This window comes from Bos javanicus, chromosome 9, assembly GCF_032452875.1.
Source record: "Bos javanicus breed banteng chromosome 9, ARS-OSU_banteng_1.0, whole genome shotgun sequence".
Classification (NCBI taxonomy): domain Eukaryota; kingdom Metazoa; phylum Chordata; class Mammalia; order Artiodactyla; family Bovidae; genus Bos; species Bos javanicus.
In genome coordinates, this window is record NC_083876.1 from 98,879,382 (window position 1) to 98,905,172 (window position 25,791).

Consider the following 25,791-nt stretch of genomic DNA (forward strand, 5'->3'; position numbering starts at 1 on the left):
AATTAGTTCTTTTGGGATCTTATTTTTAAATATCAATACTAATGGACCCAAGCCTCTTCCCAAAGGAGGACATAGTCTATATCGAGAGTTGGTTACAGAAACATTCAGCTTACTTAATAATGACAGCTGTTATTAGTATATTGCAGTAGGGTAGGGCCTGTCCTTTAGCACATTGTAAAAGCTACATAAAGAACTCTTGAAAGAATTGATTTCTTTGTATAGAATTTGATCCATTAAAATAAATTTCCCATTTTTTTTAAGAAGTCATATTTATACCTGAGAGCTGTCATGATAATTGTTTTTTAAAAATCATTGACTTTAGGTATCTCTGGTTTCTTGTATTTCATTCATTAACTCAGTGTAGTTTGACCTCCATACCATCTTCTCCTCACAACTTCTGGATCAACATTGACTTAATGGTCAAATCCAAGGTACCCTCTTTTTGCTCTTTACCTTACCATGCTTTTGTGGTATTTGATACTGTTGATTACCCTGTCCTTGAATCTGTCATTTCATAGCTTCTTAGATGCCTCTCTTCCCTAGTTCTCTTAATCTACCTCCGTTACTTCTTGGTTTGGAGCTTCTTTTCCTACTCTTTAAGTGTTGCTTTTCCTAGGGTCATTCAGTTCTTTCTCCTCCCAATCCCCCCTTAGGACATCTTTTTTGTTCTTGTAGCTTTAACCAGTACGTTTGTGTATCACACTCAGACTTCTGAATCTCTGTATCTATTGGACATCTCTGATTGGGTATTCCAGAGATACTTAAAATATCTAAGGAAGTGGTCCAGTTTGAATTTCATTCAGATTATTTCTGAAGTATAAAGGAGCCTTTGGCATTAGTGTTGTCTGGTAGGCATTCTCGGGGAGGTATTTGGCTGAAGCTATCATTTGTTTAGGCATGGAGAAATTAGGTAAAATAACTGGTTTGTATTACAGTGAATAGGAGTGTGGGCTCTGAAGTTATTTTTTAATAAAATATATTATTTGGTGTAAATTTGGTTTCTGGTAGAATTTACTTAAGACTGTAGTTTGGTTATACACAGACTTAATCCAGAGAATGACAGTATAGGTCAACAGCTCTTGACTTCTTTAAGTTTAAACACTTAATCAATGAAACCCTCCCTTACCGTCTTACTTATTTTTTTCCTGGACTAGTAAGAATATTTTTTTGTCTAACACATTTAAAATTTTTACTTTTAACAGAAATTAGCAGAGTACGGAAAGACATGTACAATGACACATTAAATGGCAGTACAGAGAAAAGGAGTGCAGAGTTGCCTGATGCTGTGGGACCTATTGTTCAGTTACAAGAGAAACTTTATGTGCCTGTAAAAGAATACCCAGATGTAAGTATATTTTGTTTATATTCAATGTTTTGTTTTGCTTTTTTCCTGATTCACATTCTTTGGAAAGAGATATATCTGGTGGTAAGCATTGGCAGCTGCTTAAAAAAAATTTCACACGAGGGACTAGACGTGCGAATAATTTAAAATTACTTAAAAATATATATTTTTGTTTGGATGTTGCTGTGTCACTTTGGAAATGCACATAGTAAAGACTTAGTTCTAGATTTCAGAATTATGGAAAGAGCTTTGGCTTGAATGTCAGAAAGCACCAAGTACAACTTAGTGCTTGTCTTTGGCCCAGCCTCTGAAGCTGCATCATCCTCTCAGCAAAATGAGGGGCTAGGCTCTGATAGCTAAGGTTCCTTGCAGTGCTGAAATTTTTATCATAACCACTATTTATAATTTTTTTCATCTTCGTTCCTTGCTCAGCTATTCTCTGAGTATCCTGTCCTGGATAGCCTCCTTATACTATACAATTATTTTATAAAAGGCTCAAAACTCTTTGCCTTTTGTTACAAAGCCCTACGTGATATGGTACTTTCTGTCTCTGACCTCATCCTAAATGATTTTCCTTCTTCCTCAACACCCTGTAGTCACATTGGCTGTTAAGAATAAGTCTATTCCCAGCCCAAGTACCTTTATGTTTTCTCTGCATTGATCTTAACTGGCTGGCTTCTTCTTGTCATTAAGATTTTAGCTTAAATGTCACTTTAGAGAGGCCTCCTCTGACCATTTAATATAAAAGCAATCTGGTTATTCATTTTTTCACATACGTCTCTATTTTTCTGCAATAGCACTTATTATCTAGTTGTTTTTTGTTTTTGTTTTTAATTTGTCTCACCCCAGCAAAATATAAGGTACTTAAGAACCTGTTTTTGTTATTTACTTCTGTATTCCCAGTGCATGCAATATTGGCACATAATAGTCATCCAGTAGCTGCTGAATATATCGAGGCAAATCGATGTCTTTTTGCTGAGCTTCAGAGGACTTTTCTGAAAGGAAGTACAAGAAGGAGTTGATACTGTAAAGTCAGAAATGTGATGTGCAGTCTGAGATGGATTGATTATGTGGGTACTATCGTAGTTTGGAGATTGGAAATAAATGTCGAGTTGATGGGGGAAAATGTTGATATTACATAAGGTGCATTTCTATTAATAATACAGTTTTCTTACAAGTTAATAGATTTACTCTTTTTTTTAATAAGTATTTTTGTTGCAAATATATAAATAATTCTGGATGATTTAGGCAAAAAGGAGTTTGTTGGAAGATAATTCGGTGTAGTACTAAGGGTTAAAGGAATAGCTGGAGAACAAAGCTGTATATAAGACAGGAACCAGGGCAGGTTTGAGAACCTCAGTAGTGGAAGTTTAGGCCTTCCCTGTTGAGAGCCTTGCTCTTTTTCTGTTTTTAACTTCCATTTAATAATACTGTGGTAGTTCATACAGATGCATGTATAAATTCTCCTTCAAACTCCGATTCCATCCAGGCTGCCAGGTAACATTGAGCAGCATTCCATGTGCTGCATAATTAGACATCATGCCTCTCAGATTTTATTTTTAAACTTCATATTCTTAGGAGAGAGAATGTATTTTGGGCCAGTTTGCCATGAGTAAGGCCTGGGATTAACTGACATAACCTAGACCACCCTGGGTATTGGATTATTTTTAGGGATGGTAAATTGTGATTTGGACAGCTGTCCATCCCGGTTGGTGTCTACTACTTTTGTGTTTCATTATCTCTTTAAAAGATAGCGACCTTCTCATCTGCTTGTTTAAAGGATAAAGATCCAGCAGTAATCTTTAACGTAGACTGTGTAAGAGCATGAGACTGTGTTAGAGAATATAACCTTAACTTGCCTGATCCCCATTCTCAAAAAAAATGTCATGTACAGAGTGATGTTTCTATTGCATTACTTAAAAGACACAAGTCCTGTATAATCCTCTAAGTCAGAAGAGATGTGTTTTATGTTGTGGATCCAAAGCGGGGAGGCACCTTTTTACTATATTCCTGTCTTTTTCCACCAGTTGAGATTCATTGTCATGGTCAGCTTCAGTTGCTGACAGGTGTGTTGGAGTGAAACAATGTCTAGTTCACTGATTCTCGAAATGTGGTCCTGGGACTGTAGTATCCACACCTCCAGGGAACTTGTAAATGTTCAAACCTCAGCCCAGACTAATTGAATCAGCAACTCCGGGCCACAGCTCAGCAGTCTGCCTTCCAAGCCACGTGGACGATACCATGTACGCTGAAGCTTGAGAAGCCCTGCTCTCATTTGTGTAGGTTGTCATCCTAAGCCAGGCTCACAGGTTGTCACGTAGGGTGCTTTTACCAGGCGTTGTTTCAGGAGGCGGATGGGGGCAGTGAACTCCTGAGGAGCAGGCATTGCAGTAGGAGAGACAGACAAGAAGCAAGAGGATGTTTTCTTTAGGTCCTGTCAGTGCTGTGGGAAAAAGGAGATGCACAGTGGCTATGTATTTACAGTCAAGGAATCTCTTACAAGATGAAGGGAGTGCAGAGACAAGAGTAGAGTGATGGGGGGAGGGCATTCAAATCATCTGGGGAAAGGACGTTCCAGGCAGAGAGATCAGCAGCAGTTCAGTGCACGCTTGGAAAGTGTGGTGAGATTTGAGGTTAGAAAGTTAGCAGAGTGCCTATCCTATAGAGATTTTGGATACTCACTTCAGTTCAGTTCAGTTGCTCAGTTGTGTCCGACTCTTTGCAACCCCATGAGTCGCAGCACACCAGGCCTCCCTGTCCATCACCAACTTTCGGAGTTCACCCAGACTCATGTCCATCAAGTCAGTGATGCCATCCAGCCATCTCATCCTCTGTCGTCCCCTTCTCCTGCCCCCAGTCCCTCCCAGCATCAGAGTCTTTTCCAATGAGTCAACTCTTCGCATGAGGTGGCCAAAGTACTGGAGTTTCAGCTTTAGCATCATTCCCTCCAAAGAAATCCCAGGGCTGATCTCCTTCAGAATGGACTGGTTGGATCTCCTTGCAGTCCAAGGGACTCTTAAGAGTCTTCTCCAACACCACAGTTCAAAAGCATCAATCCTTCAGGGCTCAGCCTTCTTCACAGTCCAACTCTCACATCCATAATGACCACAGGAAAAACCATAGCCTTGACTAGACAGACCTTTGTTGGCAAAGTAATGTCTCTGCTTTTCAATATGCTGTCTAGGTTGGTCATAACTTTCCTTCCAAGGAGTAAGCGTCTTTGAATTTCATGGCTGCAGTCACCATCTGCAGTGATTTTGGAGCCCAGAAAAATAAAGTCTGACACTGTTTCCACTGTTTCCCCATCTATTTCCCATGAAGTGATGGGACCGGATGCCATGATCTTTGTTTTCTGAATGTTGAGCTTTAAGCCAACTTTTTCACTCTCCACTTTCACTTTCTACTGACTGTGAAATGGAAAGCTGTGGAGTGCTGTGGGGTCAGTTAGGTTTTAGTAGCTTATTTCTGGCTTCTGTGTGGAGAAAGGCTATGGGTGATACTGACAGCAGGGAGACCAGCTAGGGGCAGAGGAGGAACTTGAACAAGAGCACTTCGAAATACTCAGATCCTACATAATTGATAACCTAAGAGCCAGTAAGATTTGCTGGCAGATTGGATATGAAGGGTGAGGGAAAACTCAGAGGAGTAGCTCGGAGGTTTTGATTGGTTGAAGTAACAGTCACCAATTCCTGAGCTGTGAAAGACTGAGGGAAGAGCAGGTTTGGGGTGGGGCTTCACATTTCTGACTTAGAGCTGAGTTTGAAGTTTGAGATTCCCTGGTGGCTCTGCCTGCAATGCAGGAGTTTGAAGTTTGAGATTCCCTGGTGGCTTCTGCCTCCAATGTGGGAGACCTGAGTCGAACACAACTGAGCAACTTCACTTTGACTTGAAGTCAGACATCCATATGTAGGTGTGTCAGTGAGGCAGGTGGTGTATGAGTTGTGGGTAATTACTGGCACCCCAAAATATCTATTTTATCAAAGCTTTTAAAATTAGAAATTCAGTGGTTTATAGGAGAGGAATAGATACAAGCCATTTTGGTCCTCCAGACTAGTTTTTTAATACCTTGATTTTAAATTTCTTTTGAAAGAATTTGGCAGAGTTGGAGTCTGCATGTAGTTTCTCTTTGAGGTTATCAATACATACCAAATGAATAGTATCTAACTGCTGTAGTCTGTACTAGAAACTGTATCTCATCATTTAAAGAAAATAATTAAAATGAAACAAGAGTGTCAAATTTTGGCAGTATAGAAAATATTTTTATTTCAGAATTACGAATTAGGTATTGGTCACAATGAAACAAGTATGTATTTTTCTTGTTCCTGTTTTTCTTAATATATCTTAGAGATCATTACATATGCGTTTGTCTTACCTCCTCCTTTTGTACGAGGAATTGATTTTGTGAGCGAACTCACGCTCTTTGACTCGAAAATACTTTTAGTAAAGCTGCAAAGGGGCAGGTAGTGCAGTGGTCCACACGTGTGAACTCAGCTCCTGGCTGGCCCTAGTGCTTGCATTGTGCTGTGGGCAAATCCAGTCATCATTTTCTTCATCTCTGTATAGAGGTGGTCTCTAACAGGCTTGTGAGGACGTGTAAGTGAATTAGTACATGTAAAACATTTGGAAAATGCCATAATGCTGTGTAGGTTGCCAGGATGTAAGCTCCAGGAGGGGGGTGGTGGTGTCCTTTTTTATAGTCTCACTGCCTGGCATAATGTCCAGTAAACGGTAGCTGTACGATAAGTATCTGTTGTGTGTATCTGTATGAAAATTTGTCTTTTAAATATTGCTGAACTTTAAAAAAAAGTTGTCTTTTAAGTTTACATATAGCAACTTATTTATAAAATAAGTGTAAACTTGGAGATACTGTTTTGGGTTTGGCTGTGTATACCTCTGGGACTGATAAGAGAAGGAAGCCTTAGATTTAGTGTTTGAGAAATGAGATTGTGCTGTATTATGTCCACAGTGTTTTTTGAATCAGTGGCTTAATGGTGTGGGAATGAGAAGATAATATGAGTAGCTTGTTGAAAATGTATTGAAAATTTTTTACAGATTTAACTTTTAGTATTTATACTTATTAATAAAGTGGATTGTATTGCATCTCTGTTAGTATTAAGCATATCCTGGAGGTGGGAATATTAATTCAGTAAAGAAAACTGCTTGATACAGTTGAGGTACTAGTGGGTTTTTGAGTCAGGTTTTGAATCCTGGCTTACTCCTTTAGTGGCTGTATTTGTCAACAATTGCCACAACAGTGCTCTATGTAAGCTGTCCTAAAACTCAGTGGCTTAAAATAACAAGTATTGATTTCTGTGTTCTTTATTTAGTCTACACTGTGTGGGCTGCAGTTCTGCTGATTGGGTTTAGCCAGCTTGGGATAGCTGGGCCAGCTGTGGGTGTTTCGGTTACCTTTATGTTACCTTTATGTTCCTGCTAGGCTCTGCCCAAGGGGGCAGCAGCTGCTTGGAGCAAGCCCTTCTCCTGGCAGGTCACTGGAGCGTCAGAGCCGAGCCAAATTGCTTAAACACCTGAAGGACCTCTGCTCTTTCTCCCTCAGCCAACATTCCCTTAGCTGGATGGTTGTCAGCTATGGATTGATCTTGCCCTTCGGGGGCATTTGGCAGTTTCTGGAGCTATTTTTGGTTGTCACAACTTGAAAGGAGTACTAATGGCATCTAGTAGAGATGCCACGGATGCTCTTAGACATCCTACAATGCACAGGACAGCCCCAACAACAGAGAATTCTGCCCCCAGTGTCAACAGTGCTGAGGTTGGTAAACTGTGTTACCAAGTCACTCCGTCCACATGAGAAGGGACTGGAAATTGAGACTGTCACATTGACTTTGAGCCCATGTTAACTTTAGAATGTTTCCTTGTCTATAAGATCATCATAGAATTATTTAAGAGTAATGAAGATAACAAATATATGATATCTGATAGAGCACTCAGTAAGGTTCTTAGGATCATGAGTAAGGAAAAAATCCCCATCCTTGAAGGAGCTCACAGTATTGTATGAAAGAGAAAAGCTGTTGCATTAAATCCTTTAAGACTATTTATCATACTTTCATAAAAGGACAAACAGGAATGAAGATTAAAGGCCATCATAGTGTTGGTTTGGCCAGTTATTAAGGAAGGACTTGTTTGAATCCATGACGATCTTATAAACAGTATGTGAATGGAGTTAACTCTGATTAATCAAAGATGTTGTATTTCAGTGAGTCAGTGATAATTGTGTCATTAAAGTTGCCTGGTTATCGTTTCTGTGCTCTGAGAAACGGCTTTATAGGATGTGCCAGAGTGGTAGAGCAAGTTCCAAACATTGGCAAGGGCTAGCTGTCAGGTGCCTTAGTTAGCCTAGTGTATACGTGAACAGATAGATTGCAAAACTGTTTTAGCTTCGGGCATGATTAAGTTGTAGTGAGACTTTTCCCAGAAATATTTTATGAAGATAATTTGACTTTGTGATGTTTTAAAAATGGGTCTTAATTTTGAACAGTTATAGTCTTGAAAGGTTTGTCTTGGATCTAAGCTGTCATGAGGACATGTATTGTCAGTGTGTTTACACAGATTGTAAGATGGGTAAATGCCCTTTCAAATATTTTTTCCAGCTTGTAGGACTTCAACATGGCAACGCTAATTAATAACGTGGGTTTATAATGTTTTTCACGGTACTCTCTATGGAAAGTGAAAGTGGCTCAGTTGTGTCCAACTCTTTGCGACCCCATGGACTATACAGTCCATGGAATTCTCCAGGCCAGAATACTGGAGTGGGTAGCCTTTCCCTTCTCCAGGGGATCTTCCCAACCCAGGGATAGAACCCAGGTCTCCCACATTGCATGTGGATTCTTTACCAGCTGAGCCACAAGGGAAGCCCCAGAATACTGGAGTGGGTAGCCCAGCCCTTCTCCAGTGGCTTTTCCTGACCCAGGAATCTAACCGGGGTCTAGCTCCTAATAATAATCTATGTTAATGGTGGAACGTAATTTTTAAATTCCTTTTCAGTTTATTTCTCCTGGGCTTGCAGATAAAATTTGGCTAGTCATAGCTTCTGAGTTGGTATGGAATTATTGGTCAGATTCAGTTTCTTAAGACTGTCACCTGCAGAATGGCTGCTGAGCTGACTTTTGTTTTGGAGAAATTATAAGAGGAGAAAAGAGATCAATGCAGTTGGTTATCCTTACTTAAGCCTTTGTCCTTTGACTTTTGTGACTTTCTTGTTGTGTTGAAAGACTCAATATAAACTACTTTGGTCTTTTGATGTTCTGAGAAACTGATTGACAATAAGTAAAAATGTAACGATCGGCCAAGTCTCTCTTTTCAATGCCTAGGTTAAACCTTGATATTTGGCAGGATATGATCTTAATTACAAGTGAAAATAAAAACATCTGCACATCTCTCTTTGATATTTTATACAGAAACCTCTTAAGGATAGGTTGTTGATTTGAAGAAGGTTAGATAATATATTTTTATTAAATGGTGAAATGTTTCAGATTACATATTAACCTATTGGAGTTTGTAATTTAGCAGTACAATTTGATAACATAGAGCATGTCTTTAAGTTTTAGAAAGAGAGACTATTATTGTTGACTTAGAACTTTAAACAGGTCAATTCAGTGAAGGTCAGTTTCATGACATTTGGTTTTTAAGTTTCATTTTTATTTTACTCTGCAAGGATATTTCAAAGGCCTGCTGTGTACCAGATATTTAATAGGCTCTTTGTGGTCTGAGATATACTAAATTTCTTAGGATGTTAATAGAAATTATTCCAAAAAAGCTTTCAAGACAGTCTGAAAACTAGTTTTTTTTGGTTTAAGTTTTTTCAAAGTTTAACGATTTTTAAAGTAATCTCGTCTTAAAATAGGAATGCTTTCTTTTGTAAGTAACATTTTGATATTAAAAAGGACTAGTGTGTAGAAGAACAAGCTAAAAGATGGAGTTAGTTTTTAGGGAAGAATAATTACTTGTAAGCAAATGTTTTCCAAATTCAGTTGAGATAGAAAATTTTGCCTGTGGTTTATCTTATCCAAAAAGAGATTATTAGGATCTACTTGGTTAAAATTACTGTGACAGAGGTCTTAAGGAATTAGATGGTAACCTCATCACAGGCTTTAACCTCCATATCTCTAAGATTCTCACTGAAGTAATCAAAGGAATAGAAAAATTAGAGAGAAACCTGCTCCTCAGGGGTATTGGGTGTTAGATGTTAAAGGAAAGGTCAAGGTGCTGATCTTTTTTGGCCCATTTTGAGAGAACAGTGTCTCCTGGGAGTGAGTGAAACAGTCAGTAACAGAATCTTCTTAATCCTTAACCTGTCCCTTCCAAAGCTGGTGAAAATGAAATGGGGTGTGGAGTAGTCTACAGTTATACCCCTTGAGCTTGGCCACCCGTTTTTGTGCCTGCTTAACATAGGTGATCTAAGTTTATTTTGTGAGTGAATGAACTCATTATGTATACCTTCTTTTGATTTGAGTTTGAGCAAAAAACCACTGTAGCTTTTGATAGAATTTGTCTTAACTTCTGGGCTTCCCAGGTGGCGCTGGTGGTAAAGAACCCGCCTGCCAATGGCAGGAGACGTAAGTGACGTGGTTTTACCCTGCGGACATTGAAATAGAACTTTTTAATGATTAGCCACAGAACTAAATTTAATTACTTCTTTGGTAAAGTATGTTATATGTCTTAGTAAACCCATCCCTTTAGAACTAAATAGTTTATAATAAATTAGGAAATTCCTGAAATCTAACTTTTGATTACAATGTGTGTGTTGCTCAGTCACTTCAGTTCTTTGTGACTCTCTGTGATCCTGTGGACCGTAGCCGGCAGGCTTCTCAGTTCATGGGATTCTCCGGACAAGAGTACTGGAGTGGGTTGCCCATGCCTTCCTCCAGGGGATCTTCCTGACCCAGGGAAGGAACCCCGGGTCTCCTGCATTACAGGCAGATGCTTTACCACTGAGCCACTGGGGAGACTCTACCAGGCTGCTCTGTCCACGGGTTTTCCCAGGAAAGAATACTAGAGTGGGTAACCATTCCCTTCCTCCAGGGGATCTTCCTGACTCAGGGATCGAACCCTGGTTTGCTGCACTACAGGCTGATTATTTAACCGTCTGAGCCACCAGGAAGCTTTTCCTAAATTCAAAAACAATATCAATAAGTAGCCTGCTTACCATGAACTTGGCCACCCCCATGTTTCATATTGGTATGATAATTTTTTCTTCATTACTTGGTAAGGAATTGATTTGAGTTTAAAAAATTTATCACTGTTGTCTTGGTTGGGGTTATAGAACAGTGATTTATTACTTTTTTGCCTTTTTATTTGTAAGATTATATAAGAGCAGTACAAATTTGCAGTTTTAAGGACAGATTAAACAAAATAAAAAAGCAAAATTTGAGAAATGAGTAGAAACATGAAGAGATATGAGTATAAAACTGTAAAATTTTGATATCTTTCAATAGCAAGGGCCTGAAGAATGGCAGTGACAGTTGGAACAAAGACAGGGAACAGATTAAAATTAAAATCTTAAGATTTTGTAGTCTGTTACATGTGGAGGATAATACTGTAGAGGAACCAAGAGTAAGAGATGGTAAACGTACTGTATTAATAGAATTTAATAATTGAAAATTATTAGAATTTTTACTTAGAATAATTCAGAATCACTGTGAACTGAGTTTGTTCTTAACAATTTAGGAACATTGAAACAAGGGTAGTGTAAGTTACCAGTAAGTCAAATGTAACTAAAATTTATGCCCCAGAAGAGCAGGTTTCTTTAAGAGCTGTATTAGTACTTTTGGAGCAGTTATGAGAGTGATATTTATGCAGCAAAATTTAAGAAACCAGTTTCAAAGAGCCTTAGGCTGTATTCATAATCAATACATGGTCAGGATTACTAAATATTTGATATCTCAGACTTACCTGCAGGGTCTGAGGTAACACTTGTAAGCTCAGTCTTGATTCAAATAATTGTACTGTTCTCTGTGTGTGTGTCTTGTGCTGAAGTCTATGCATACTTGCCATTGAATCATGTGGATGAAGTAATGATCATGTACAAGTTTTCATTCATGTGAAAGGTTTGGTTGAGGTACAAAGGATGTGGATGTTGAGCCTAGTCAGTAACAGACAGATGAGGATATTGAAAAGGGGTGGTCATGTGAAAGGAGTATGGTAATGGTATGTTCTGTGATATATGTGGAAAATAAATTACATTTGGGCTCATTGTGAAAGTCAACTTAAATCTGAAGAGGGTTTTTCTAGACTTTGTGCTAAACATTTTGAGCTACCCATTGAACACCTGGTGGAATCAGGGTCTTTAGAAGAGAGGCTTTATGCTATACTGATGAAGTGTCTGGACTCTAGGTGTTCTAGGATTGGGACTACTTTTGTAGCCTCAAATGTGTTAAATGGAGAGGATAATGGTAACTACCTTCTAGTGTGTTGTGAGGATTACGTGACTTAATGCAGGTAAGTCTTCCCTGATAGCAGAGTTGATAAAGAATCTACCTGCAATGCAGGAGACCCCGGTTTGATTCCTGGGTTGGGAAGATCCACTGGAGAAGGGATAAGCTACCCACTCCAGTATTCTTGGGCTTCCTTTGTGGCTCAGCTCGTAAAGAATCTGCCTGCAATGTGGGAGACCTGGGTTTGATCCCAGGTTGGGAAGATCCCCAGTGGCTACCCATTCCAGTATTGGCTACCCATTCCAGTATTCTGGCCTGCATAATTCCGTGGACTGTACAGTCCATGGGATCGCAAAGAGTCGGACACGACTGAGCCACTTTCACTTTCTTTCACTTTTCAATGTGGCTAAAGTGCCAAGCATCGAAGTTCACTTCTGAGGAACACTCATAGTAGAACATACTTCATAGTACTCAACATCTAAGAAATGCTGAATGACATAGTCCTTGCGCTTACGATGCTTCCATATTGAGGCATCATTAGAGAGAGACCTGCTCCTCAGAGCTACTGGCTGTTAGGTGTTACAGGAAAGGTCAAGGTGCTGATCTCTTTTTGTCCCATTTTGGGAGAGCAGTGTCTCTTGGGAGTGAGTGAAGCAGTCAGTAACAGAATCTTCTTAATCTTAACCCTCTCCCCTCCAAAGCTGGTGAACGAAATGGGTCTGGTGTAGTCCGAGGCTATACCACTTGAGCCTGGCCACCCAGTTTGGGGTGGGAAATAACGGTTGTTTCTGTGACATCATTAACTCTCACTTGAATTTTATTCCGAAAACAGGCGTCCATTTAATAAGTTTTTGGGACGTGTGAGCGTTCCTGTGCTGCCTGTGTTCATTTCTTCTCTGTGCTGTATGTCGTGTGAGGCACTGTGGATTCACATACACACACGTACGCGCGGTGCTGGTTTCCGATTTCAAAAGAATGCTCTATAAAAGACATGCAGATGATTGCAGACGGTGAGACAGGAGGGCTTTAAGAGGTGGGTCCTCACTTAGGGGAAAACAGCAGTCTCTAGGAATTAACAGCCAAAGAAGTCACTGAAGGACTACTTGAGCTTAATACTATGAAATGAGAATTTGATGTGTTTGGTGAGAAGAGAAGAGAAAGAAAGGTATTACAGGGAACAAAAATTCAAAGTCCCCGCTGTTTTAGAGAACAACATGTTTCTGAACAGAAGGCTAAACGCAAAGATAAAGGTTTGAAAAGTAGCTAGGGATCTTTTAAAAGGCCTCGTGTGTAAGGGTTTGGGCCTCACACTTTCACAGATATTGTCTTCTGTTTGTGTCATCAGACCCTTGTTGGTTTTCATTGCCTTCATATCTTTTATTTTAATTGATAATTTCTTGTTTTTCTGAGTACGTGTTATTTAGCTTCCTAAAGAATAATCATCTTATTAACCTGAGTTTGTTTTGAATGGTTTCCTCTTTTTTGCAAATTATATTTATACTCAGAAGAGAAAGACTTGACATGATTTAGGTTATCCGGATTCATATGCTATAAATTTAATATTTTGGTTATTATTGGTTACTTTTCTTCACTTTTGCATCTGTTGGTGTAAATGCTTCTTATATGTCCTGTGCCACCAACAGAAGATGTGTATGAAGGCCTAATATACGATTGGTTTGCAGAATGGTTCCTATAGTAATTATGTACCTTAAGGAGACATATCTGGCTGCTTATCTGGAATTAACATGAAGATAGAGAAGGGATAAGACATGTGTCTCTCCAAAAGTACATGACATTTTGATATATTCATTTTTTTTTTTAAACAGAAGACTTTCGTTGATTTTTTTTTTTTCCCCTAAACTCTAATGTCTCTGGCCATACTGGTTTCAGTTGGTTTAGTTCTGACGTGAATGTTGATTGGTGTTCTCATTTATGTTAGTGAGTAGATGAAAGTGAAAATCACTAGACGTATGTCGAAACTTTATTGTTCATAAATGTCCAGGCAGTTTATTTGCTAAATTGGATAATGACTTCAAATATTGGAAGAAGGCTATGCTATTCACAGTGGACTTTAGATGTAGCAAACTTTTAAATTTAACCTGCATTGTTAACCTTTTCTCGTTTACTGTCATCAGTCGAGTCAATGAAACTATAAATCAAATCAAACAAGATATTCTGGTATTTTTAATTAAAAGCAGTTGTATGGCTAAGTAGTCATAACTTTTCTCTCATCTTACATACTTGAATAAGATGGCTTACTAGTGTTGACTACATTAGAAGTGGTCCATTTTTATCTGCCGAACAGAAGACTTTATCAAGAAATACACATTTGTGTGTATGTGTTTGATACTATGTTGCTTACATGATATGATGTAACATTTATAAATATCTAACTTAAAATTGGAAAAGACCCTGAGGAGGAGAAGGGGATGACAGAGGATAAGGTGCTTGGATGGTATCACCAACTCGATGGACATGAGTTTGAGCAAGCTCTGGGAGTTGGTGATGGGACAGGGAGGCCTCGTGTGCTGCAGTCCTTGGGGTCACAAAGAGTCGGACATGACTAAGCGACTGAACTGAACTTAAAATCACCTTAGCTATACTAGACAAAATATTTAAAAACAGAGCATCAGTTTATTGTGCGAAAGACAATCCAAAGAAGTGCATCTTGCATTTTTAAAATTGTTTTTCCAAAATTTTAAGCAGAAATTAAACATGTCTTAGAAGCGTATCATTGAAATGAATGCTTTTGGAAATCATTTTTTAATACGCTTTGATAGTGTGCCACAAAACATTTTATTTTTGATTGTACATTTCTTAAAAGGTTAGTGGAAAGATTTGCTATAATACTTTATGTTCTGTCATTGAGAGAACTAATTTCTATTTAAAATTAAGTCAGCAGCATCAAATAGCATTAGACATGATTGTTGTTGACCTCTTCTTTAGAAATTAACATGCCACTTGAGGGCGATATAACTGGTAAGCCACAGAGAGGTCTGTACATAAACAGTAGGGTTAATGAGTGTCTTTCTTTTTTTTTTTTTTCCTCTTTTCTTCTTTCTTTCCCTTCTTTTGGCCTTTAAATTTTGCAGTTAGCTTAGGCTGTTTGAAATTATTTTCTTTGAATGTGTTGTGACATTGTTTTAATTGAATGAAGCTGCAGAACTAGCATGATAAATCAACACAGAATGAATTAAGGCAAACAATATTAACTTGGAAATTGGTTGCAGTAGACAAAGCAGCTGCTGTGATTAAGTTTTTCCCTTCTCTACTTACACCATTTTGAGAAGGACAACCTTGATGGTTTCGAGTATATTTGAGTCCCAGTGGTATGCACTTAAACACATTTGAGCTGTTTTTTGCTGGTTGTGGTGCAGTAGAGGTTGGTTCATTTTTAAGATTAGGAAAATTTTGTTACGGATTTAATGTTTGACTGGTTTAAAACATTTTTTATTTAGTAAATAATAATTGGGAGTATTAGCTATAGCAGAAAACCTTTCCTGTGTAATGCTGTGGTTTTAGCAAAAGAGATTTAATATATGAAAAGAAAGAATGTGCCAAAGATGGCCTCTTTAGGGTTTGTGTATCAGGAGTGGAGCCAACCACTTTAACAGAGGGCACAAATTCAGACGTTACATATTCGTTATATGACATGCTGAAGTACCTTCATTCATGCTGCATTTTTCCACACATTCTTTTGCTTGTTTCAGATACATAAAGTATATTTTTTATATGAGTTATAAGATCTGTATAGAGCACAACTGTAATAGAGGAAAAGCTGGCAAAAGTTACTTATTTTAAGAAACAGTCAAGATACCAAATAGAATAAAGTCATTTTCACAGATTTCTTGAGAGCAAGGAGAATTTCTCCTCTTTCTCCTCCTCCCCTTTCTCCTTAGGAAAAAAAAAAAAAAAATTATAGCATCTATTTCACTCTTGACTGAGTAGCAGACCATGGATACATATTTCATTAGGTTGAACTTGAAAATAAAAGGTTGTTTCCTATTTTACTGAAAAATACTCAAAGTCAGTGAGGCATGGAATGTGGAAATTCTTGTCTCTGTTCAGATTGTTTGAGGAAAGGAGAGGGAATGAACTTTACAGAATCTTTGCCTATATATAAAGATAGGAGGTTAGCAAGGCCTGTTGATAGATTTTCTGTGGTAGGTGTCTTTTTCTCTTTCTCAGACCCTCATTCTAATATATTTTTACCCTGTACTGCCTGAAATTAGTCACTTCTAGATCTACTTAGATTTAAAGGCAGCCTTTTTAAAAATTTCATGGGCTTCTCTGTTAAGTACTAAGGGTAATTCAGAGCAGCTGAACAATTTCAGTAAAATAGGATACAGAAGGGAAAAAAACAAACAAACAGCAAACAGACATCTGCTTGAATGCATCAGAGACCCAGCAGGATTGTGAAGAACTGCTAATTCAGGATTCCTGGGAGGACAGAGAATCAAGGTTGGATGTAAGCCTGGCTTTGTGAAACTGCTTCTCCTCTAGCTAGGTGTGTTTGCTGAACCTGGAGAGGACAGCGGCGAGGCTAAGCTTTGGGGGACAGAGGTCTAACCTATGTAAGCTCCTTCCCATCTCCAGTCTGTGCTTTGGGGAGGAATCTGATGGGTGTGCATTCAGGGGTAAGAGGGAACTAATATCCTAGGCCTTTACAGACTTTGCATGTCAGCATCAAAATTGTGTCAACCTCAATAAGCGGAATTGTATTGAGATGATCTTAGGTTGCTAGTTAACAATAGGTGCCTGGCAGAAGCTGACATATATTCCCTCTGGAGAAAGATAACATCACCTTAGGCCTTATATTATTTCTGTAAGCTGTTTAGTAAATACGTTGTCTGGCACACGCTAGAAAACAAGCAAACACACAAAGAATACAAGATGATGTTAAAAAAAATCTGAAGAAATAAGACAAAAGAAGCACATTCATCAAGACTATAGATATTAGGATTATGCCATATTTCTCCAACTTGTCTTTGGTCTCCATACAAACAATAAGCATAACTTTTATATAGACTCAGACTTTATAAAAGTTATGCTTATTGTTTGTATGGAGACCAAAGACAAGTTGGAGAAATATGGCAGAGTTATGGGAGCTATGAAAGAAGAGTCAAACTGAATATGTCAGAGAAATAGAAAGTATAAAAGAAAAATCAAACTGAAAAATTGCTTAACTGGGATTAATAGATTTAACAGAAGACTCAAAGCTTTTGAAGAGGGAATTAATGAACTGAAAATTACCTCAGTTGAAAATTCAGTATGAAAATAAATTTAAATATCTTATAAATATCTTTATATCTTAATATATGTAGGCTTAAGGGCAAAAGGTACTACTGGAGACAAGACCACTTCATAATGACAGAAGAATATAATTTTGTATATACCAACAACACAGTTTCTAATTGTATAAAGCAAATAAAACTGAAAGAAATAGACAAAAGTTAGTCACAGAGGAGTTTGCCTGCTTTTTTTTCCTAAGATTTTTTTGATATGGACCATTTTTAAAGTCTTTAGTGAATTTGTTACAATTTTGTTACAACAATTTGCTTCTGTTTTATATTCTGGCTTTTTGGCCCCAAGGCATGTGGGATCCTAGCTCCCTAAGACAGGGAGCAAAATTTCACTCCCTGCATTGGAAGACAAAGTCCCAACCATTGGACTGCCAAGGAAGTCTCATGAACACCCATGGAATATTTAGAAAAATTGATTATGTACTGTGCTTAAAAGTCTGAACAAGTGTTCAGTTCAGTCGCTCAGTCGTGTCCAACTCTTTGCAACTCCATGAACCGCAGCACACCAGGCCTCCCTGTCCATCACCAACTCCCGGAGTTTACACAAACTCATGTGCATCGAGTCGGTGATGCATTCCAGCCATCTCATCCTCTGTCGTCCCCTTCTCTTCCTGCCCTCAATTTTTCCCAGCATCAGGGTCTTTTCCAGTGAGTCAGCTCTTCGCATCAGGTGGCCAAAGTATTGGAGTTTCAGCTTCAGCATCAGTCCTTCCAATGGACACCCAGGACTGATCTCCTTTAGGATGAACTGGTTGGATCTCCTTGCAATCCAAGGGACTCTGCAGATTCTTCTCCAGCACCACAGTTCAAAAGCATCAATTCTTCGGTGCTCAGCTTTCTTCACAGTCCAACTCTCACATCCATACATGACCACAGGAAAAACCATAGCCTTGACTAGACGGACCTTTGTTGGCAAAGTAATATCTCTGCTTTTGAGTATGCTGTCTAGGTTGGTCATAACTTTCCTTCCAAGGAGTGAGCGTCTTTTAATTTCATGGCTTCAGTCACCATCTGCAGTGGTTTTGGAGCCCCAAAAATAAAATCTGACACTCTTTCCACTGTTTCCCCATCTATTTCCCATGAAGTGATGGGACCAGATGCCATGATCATTTTCTGAATGTTGAGTTTTAAGCCAACTTTTTCACTCTCCTCTTTCACTTTCATCAAGAGGCTTTTTAGTTCCACTTTACTTTCTGCTGTAAGGGTGGTATCATCTGCATATCTGAGGTTATTGATATTTCAGCTTAGAGGAATACTTAAAGCTTTAAAAGTATATTTATTGGAAAAGAAGAAAGGGTGCAATAAGCTGAGCATTCGTTTCATAATATCAGGAAAAGTACAGCAGATTAAATGTAAAAGAAGTAGAAGGAAGGAAGTAATAAAGGTAAGAGTAGAAATTAATTTAAGACCCCTGAAAACCATCACAAAATGAAGAAAATCAATGTATTGGCTGGCTACTACTGCATTTTAATGAGCTACCCCAGAAACTTATGTTCAAACAACCACCACTTACTTAGCTCCTGCTTCTCTTGTGCATGCTGGTCGCTTTTGTTCAGGCTGGGCTCACCGCAGTGGTTCTTCTGATCGGCACCTGTAGTCAGCTGTGGGTTAGCCAGGCCCCTCTGCTCTTAATAGTTACCTGGGTGTGGGCCGGCATGGAGTGGGTTAGTCTGAGACTGTTACATGGGAATAATAGGGCCTAAGAGAGGAAGTATACATAAGACTGAGCCTTAGGTTTTTAACACACACATTATTCTTTTCATACATTGTATTGGAAAGCCAGCCAGCATGCTAACCCCAGATTCAAGAGGTGAGAGGAACTGCAGAATTACACTGCAAATGGCGTAGGTTAAGGATGCATGGATAATTGTGGTCAGTTTTGAATGACCTGTCTACAAATTTAATTTAAAATTATTTTTATCAGTCTACCCCTCTCAACAATAGAAAAGGTACATTCTTTGTAAAGACTGGAAGACTGATCAAGAGAAAGGATGATATAGATAGCCAGTCAGAATTGAAGTGGGACCATTGTTACAGATCCTGTAGATACTAAGACGAAAAGTCCATGAAAGCTTTATATCATCAAATTTGAAAATTTAAACTACATTGACATATTTTTAGATAAACACAAGTTACCAAAATTGACATATGAAGGAATAGGAAATTTAAATTAGGTAACTGAATCCATAATTGAAAACCTGAACTGAGAAAAAAATACTCTAGACCCGGGTGACTTCACCACTGATTTCTCTTCGGTATTTAAAGGAGGAATAGTACAAGTTAGCTTCTATGAGCCATTCCAAAGAGCTGAAAAAGGGGGACTACATCCCAACACATTTTGAGTCCAGTATAATCTTGATGCCTAAGCCCTAAGAAACATATTGTGAAAAAGGAAAATTACAAGGCAGTTCCATTTGTGAATGTAAATTTAAAAAATAAAATTGTCACCAAATTGCTAACAAGCTGAACCTAGTGATCTATAATAAAAGATAATGTGATTAAGTTTATTGTAGAACTATAAGCATGATTTAACATTTGATAATGAATTGTAATCCATTGCATTACCAGAATAAAGGAGAAATACTATGATTGTCTCGATGGTGAAAAAATGTGATACATTTAAACATCCATTCATGACTAAAAATAAAAACTCTTAATGAATTAGGGAATAGAATGGAATTTTCTTAATCTGCTGAAGTATACACAGATTACTTCAGACTTCATAGTGAACTATTGAGAACTTTATTCTTGGAATGAGTCAAGGATAATACACTTGATTTGACTTTGAACCCATGATGTGCTGGCCAGTGCTGTAAGGATGGCCAAAAAAAGAAATTAAAAATATGATTGAAGTTAGGTATTTTTTCTTTTCTCTTATTTGCAAGTGATATGAATCTTTACCAAAAGAATCCAAAAGAACCTACAGAAAAATTAAAATGAAGAAAGAAGAAACAGGGTTGCTGGGTATACTGTATGATACAAAAAGATGAATTATGATTTCACATGTAAAAAAACAAACATGAAATAAAAATATGATTTACAGTAGCAAAAATGAAGCCCCAAATGTTTTGGAATAAATCAAACAAAATCAAGTAAAGGCACACCAAGAAAGCTTTGTATTCTTGAGAGAAATCGAAAAACACCTAACCAAATGACAAAATTATACCATATTCATGATCCTGAAGATTGTTCTAACATCCCAGTAAAAATTATTGCTAGTATCATTTTAGAAATTAACCAGCTATTTCTGAAATCTGTATAGAGGCACAAAGACTGAGACATCTTTGAAAGAGGAGCAAGGTGAACTAACATGCTATCCTGTGTATTAAGATTTTGAAAATAAAGTTACATTAAATGACAGTGAGATACTAAGCCAAGTAGCTTAATAGAGAACCCAGAAGTAGACCCATATGTATAAGCATGTATAGGTGTTACTTAAAACAAGAAATGACACTGCACTGTAGGGCAGGGGAAAGGATGGTCTCTTCAGCAACATGTGGCGGGACAGTTGGGCAGCCACGGGAGGGAACAGGAGAAGAGAAGATTGTTCTCGCATCATGGACATCACTTCCTGGCACACTGTAGACATAGATAAGAAAATCATAACAGTAAAGCTTCTGCAAATTAATACAGAGGATATCTTGATGACCTTGGGATGGGGAAAGACTACCTTTAAACAGGACACAGAAAATATTGTTAAGAGAAGACATGAGCTGCATTAAAATTATATATAATTTAATTCAATTCAGTCTGCTTAAATTAAGTCATCTTAAGACACCATTAAAGATGAAAATGGTAAGCCACAGGAAGGGAAAAGGTATTTGCCACACGTGTGACCGCAAAGTAGAAATCAATAAGACAGCAAAACAACACAATAGAATGGTCTGAAAACTTCACATGTGCTTCAAAAAATACACATCTGAATGACCAAAAGCGTAAGTGTTGAAATGTATCAGAGCTAAATCCTCTCCTCTTCTCGGAATGTAACTGTGTATGACTGATTTAGAAAGTAGTTTAGTGCTGTCTACTGAAGGAGTTTTGGGGGAATTTTCTGGGAGATGGTGAAGGACAGGGAAGCTTGGCATGCTGCAGTCCATGGGGTGGCAGAGTAGGACACAACTAAGCCACTGAACAACAATCTCCTTTACCAGCAGTCTTTTCCCTAATGGGACAGTCCTTTGTCCTGCTTCTTTATAGTTTGTACACTCTTGCATGCAAGGGCCTTCCTTAAGTTAGAGCATTCCTCAAGTCTTGGGTGAACTTTGTCTATACATACTTAAGAATGAAGCACAGAATATGAATTAGAAGCTCGTATTCTTGAATGGGGCTAGCTCATTGCAGGGTTCAGTGGGAGCTGATCACCTGAAGCTAAGTGTCAGCCTTTGAGAATGGAGCCAAATGCTACAGTGTGAGAGTCTTTTCTTCGGGCATCTTTTCTATATATGAAAACTCAAGCCTGATACCTGCAAAGTTAGATGCCTGGCTATTGCTCCTCTTTGAGAAGGCTTTGTATCATTTCCATCTTTTCTTTCTGGTTTTCTGCAGAACTCAATGCGTGAGTTTCTGGTCTCTCTGGAGTTTTGTAGGTCAGATTTGCCATTTGATCATATCCCCTTCTGTGGACATTCTGAGCTTACTTGTTGATTGAGGGCCTGAGGCTTCCTAAACTGAATTTGTAGTAGACTTCATAGACTGTGACCCACTGTGTGGCAGACTTTGTATTGGACGTTTCTTATACATTGTGCTGTACACACGTGCAGTTCCTCATCACAGCAGTTCCGGAAAGCGTTGTCTCCATCACATGATTGAGGCTTGTTTTATATGACTTCCCGATTCTTAATTATTGCTTAATATTGGAGCTTGAATACCAGTTGGGGTCTGTATGCTTTCCAAGTATAGACGTGTAATCATAATACAGTCCTTCAAGTACAGTACAGTACTTCAGTTTATTTAGATGGGGGATATGAGAGGAGGGCTCTTGACTGGATGACTGCAAGGGTTTAGTTGGTTGAAGAGGTAGGTCAAGTCCTATATGCCAAAAACTAGGCAAGGGTAAAGGGTTTTATTTGAATGTAAAGACATAGTTCAGGCAGATTTCAGAATTTGGAATCTTGTATAGCTGGGTCAAGGACCTGAGAGTCTTTGCTTGGGGTGGAAGAACTGATGTCACAGTCCCCTAGGGAATAGGACTTTCTTCCATCCTCAAATGCGTACGCACACGTGTTTCATTTGGGAATCACTTCTCTAAGATGTGGCAGTGCTGGTGAGCAGGCAAAGCAGGCAGCCTCTGGAGCACAGAAGACTGAGGAAGTGCCCTCGCTTCTTAAGCGCTGAGAGCAGTGAATTCTGGCATGTTAATGTTATGTAACGATACACTAACAGTAGGAATAAAATGCAGGAAAAAAGTAGGAAGCATAGGTATCAGTAACCTGTTTGAATAAGTTGATAAAAACCACCCATGGATCTTTGTGGAACTGATGATATTCATTTTCTTGTCTTTTATATAGATGACATATTAATAAGGAAAATTTACTTTCCAGTGTTTATAGTCAATCTGTTCCTCTCACTGGCCTTTTAAAAAAATTAACTTCTATGTGTGAATATTAGAAGTTTCTGTGGAGGGATGATAATTATTTATACAGTTATTTCTTATCACTGTCCTTTTTGTGACAAGAGTTAAGGTTCTTCGTTAAAGTAGTAGTATGAACTAAAGGAAGAGATGGGAAATAGGAAAATAAGGATGCAGATACAAAATTGTGCAAAGATTGTGGGGAAAAAATGTAGACTCCTACGTCTTAAATAGTATAGTGTGGAATACAGTTTTGGCCATCAGTGTTCTGGCAGCCAGCCCCAAAACACAATGCTTTCTGAACAGTCGCTGAAGTATAACTTAGATCAATAAGATAGGAATTTCCCCCAGGGATTTCTGTATAAAAGGCAGCCACTATTTAACATAATAAATAGCTCCTGGAACCCAGTCATAGAAGGGATTTGTTGAACTTTTCATGTACACTTGTTTAGAGTGTGCATATTGATGGGCAGTTGAATACAGCACCTGTTTTAGGTAGATTCTGCTGTTCCTAATCCATGATTTGTATTAATGCACATGAAAATTTCAAGCTAAACCATGAACTGCTATCATTACACCCTCAAACTTGGCAAGAAATTAATAAGATTTTATTTCAACTTAGTATTTTTTAAAATTTAATTAGAGAAAGTTAAGTATATACTTTAAGTGACTAATGCACCATGTTGGTTTTTTTTCCCCCCAGTTTAATTTTGTTGGGAGAATCCTTGGACCTAGAGGACTTACTGCTAAACAGCTTGAAGCAGAAACAGGATGCAAGATCATGGTCCGAGGCAAAGGCTCAATGAGGGATAAGAAGAAGGTAAGTCCTTGAAAATGGGGCCGTCCTTTATGTGAATAATGTACTTACACTTTTGAATTTTAATAACAAAATATCTAGATCTTAAAGCAGTATATGTTATTTCATGTCAGAAAAATTTGAACTTTTTAAAGGTGGTGTCATGATTTTCTCTTTTTGATTATCATTACTTTTCATTTAGTTAGCTAATAACAGTTAATCCATCATATTCATGTTGGTTTTTACACTTGAGAAGCCGCCAGTTTGGAAGTTAGACTATTCATTGTTGTATGTATTAAAGATGTAACTGAAACTTTGAAAAATCGAAAATGTTTCTCTTGATGAGATTTACATGAGAAGAATCAAATGAATTACTGTGGATTTATGTCATCTCATCAGGAGAGTGAGTAAGTGTGGAGGAAGGCTTATAAGTAGCCATACAGGAGTCATTTTGGTTTTCACCAGCATTTCACGTTGAGTTTGTTTTCCAGCTATTTTACTTTAAAGTATATTGTTGTTGTTTTCTGCTTTTCTTCCTTTTGCCACTTCTTACTTTTCTAGTTTAATTGATGAACACCTAGTTCCCTGCTTTAAATACTGTGTTTTCAGAAGGTTTTATTTGCCTGTTTCCTTTTATCCAGTGATGCTATGAGGCAGAATACTTTGAATTCTATCTGTGTGAAAAATGTTTGACTGATTTTTTAAGAATAACATAGGTTTTGATTGCCAAAGATTAAATGTATTGTTAGGAAGGGTTTGTTGTGTGTTTGATTTTTAAATACATTGCCTTGAAAGACACATCAAATGATGGAGATGTGGGTGGCTTTGCTAGAGCGTGTTGTGCATTGAATCCCTCTGTGGAGCTTACAGAGTGAATGCCAGACCTGTAGGTACTCTGACTTCATTCTGACTTCTTTCTAAGCTCTCACCTCATTTCATTTCATCTTTCCCATTAGCTGACTGGGGTCTCAATCATTTTCTCTCCTTACAGATAAATAATGACTTAGTAGTTAAGCTGAGCAGAGAGGCTGTCAATAATATTAATTATCTGTAAATTTTATTTTAAGCTGTTCTTGTCAGATGAGTATAAAGATACTTTGAGGCAAGCATGTGAGTTCTCCCTGAGCATATTTAGCAGTTGTATTTAAAACAATCTTTTTTATTAGAATCTTAAAATAACTTCATCACTGTGTGACTCAGCTGAGGGGCAGTCTTGTATTGCCATGCAGTTTTGGTTCCCATGTTTGCGCTTGTGGTTGCTTTGCTTCAAGCAATGCTGATTTAATAGCCTAGGTACAGTACGACAAGCTCTCAAAACTGATGGTGTATTCATCCGTCAAACAAGTTGTTATGTCAGTTTACAAAGCGTGTTTTGCCCTCTCCTCAGCGTCTTGTCGATTCAGCAGTAGCAGCCCTCCACTCACGCACAGACACTGAGGAGTGGAGCTCAGAGCCCTGTAATGAGGCATCGCCAGTTCTGCTTTCAGTCAGGTTGAACTTGGAGTCTGAAGAACAGTTTCCTGCCATCATTTTGGCATACATTAGAGTGGCTAAGAGTGTAACCTCTGTAACCGTCTTGCTTTCATTTGACTCTTGCTTCTATCACTTAGCAGCTTTGTGATTTTAGCAGATGACTTCATCTCTTGGTGGCATGTGAAGCGGGAGTAGTGAGGTCACTGTGAGGTCACTGATGGCGTGAGGATTACAGAAGTTGTAGAGCGCTTAGCATAGTGCTTTGACATACAGTGATCAATCAATCAATGTTAATGATTGCTCTTTAATAAATTTTGTTTACATTGTTAGTGCATTTCCTGTTTAAACTCTTACACTGTATCATGGGGGAAGTACTTCAGCTTTTTAAGCTTTGGAAATGACAATGCTTTGTTGTTGCTTTGTGACCTTTGAATATCCCGTATCCTCACAGCTTTTTTGTTTGGTTCTCTGGTGGTTGGTGTGTCCATATTCTGTCTTGTCCACTTTGTTCTTAAGCACAAACAGAAGTAGTTAACACATTATATTTTTTTAATTTGTACTGTTGCCTAATGAAATGAAAAAGTTTACAGATTATACATAATGTATGAAAACAGTGATAGATTAAGACACCAACAACATTTTGACTGCAGATTGCATTTTTAGTTTTATTAACTGCTATAGCAGACATCCTGGAATGTGAAGTCAAGTGGGCCTTAGAAAGCATCACTACGAACAAAGCTAGAGGAGGTGATAGAATTCCAGTTGAGCTATTCCAAATCCTGAAAGATGATGCTGTGAAAGTGCTGCACTCAATATGCCAGCAAATTTGGAAAACTCAGCAGTGCCCACAGGACTGGAAAAGGTCAGTTTTCATTCCAATCCCAAAGAAAGGCAATGCCAAAGAATGCTCAAACTAC

General features: G+C 38.2%; 1 protein-coding gene across 13 annotated transcripts in view; it reads left to right on the plus strand.

Moving 5' to 3' along the window:
* Window positions 1-25,791, plus strand: part of QKI (QKI, KH domain containing RNA binding) — a 156,081-nt gene that overhangs the window by 46,020 nt on the left and 84,270 nt on the right. For all 13 annotated transcript variants that reach the window (XM_061428516.1, XM_061428518.1, XM_061428517.1 and 10 more), the window contains 2 exons: window positions 1,203-1,345; window positions 23,309-23,425. In XM_061428516.1, coding sequence (XP_061284500.1) covers window positions 1,203-1,345; window positions 23,309-23,425 — 260 coding nt within the window. The remainder of the gene's footprint in view (window positions 1-1,202; window positions 1,346-23,308; window positions 23,426-25,791) is intronic.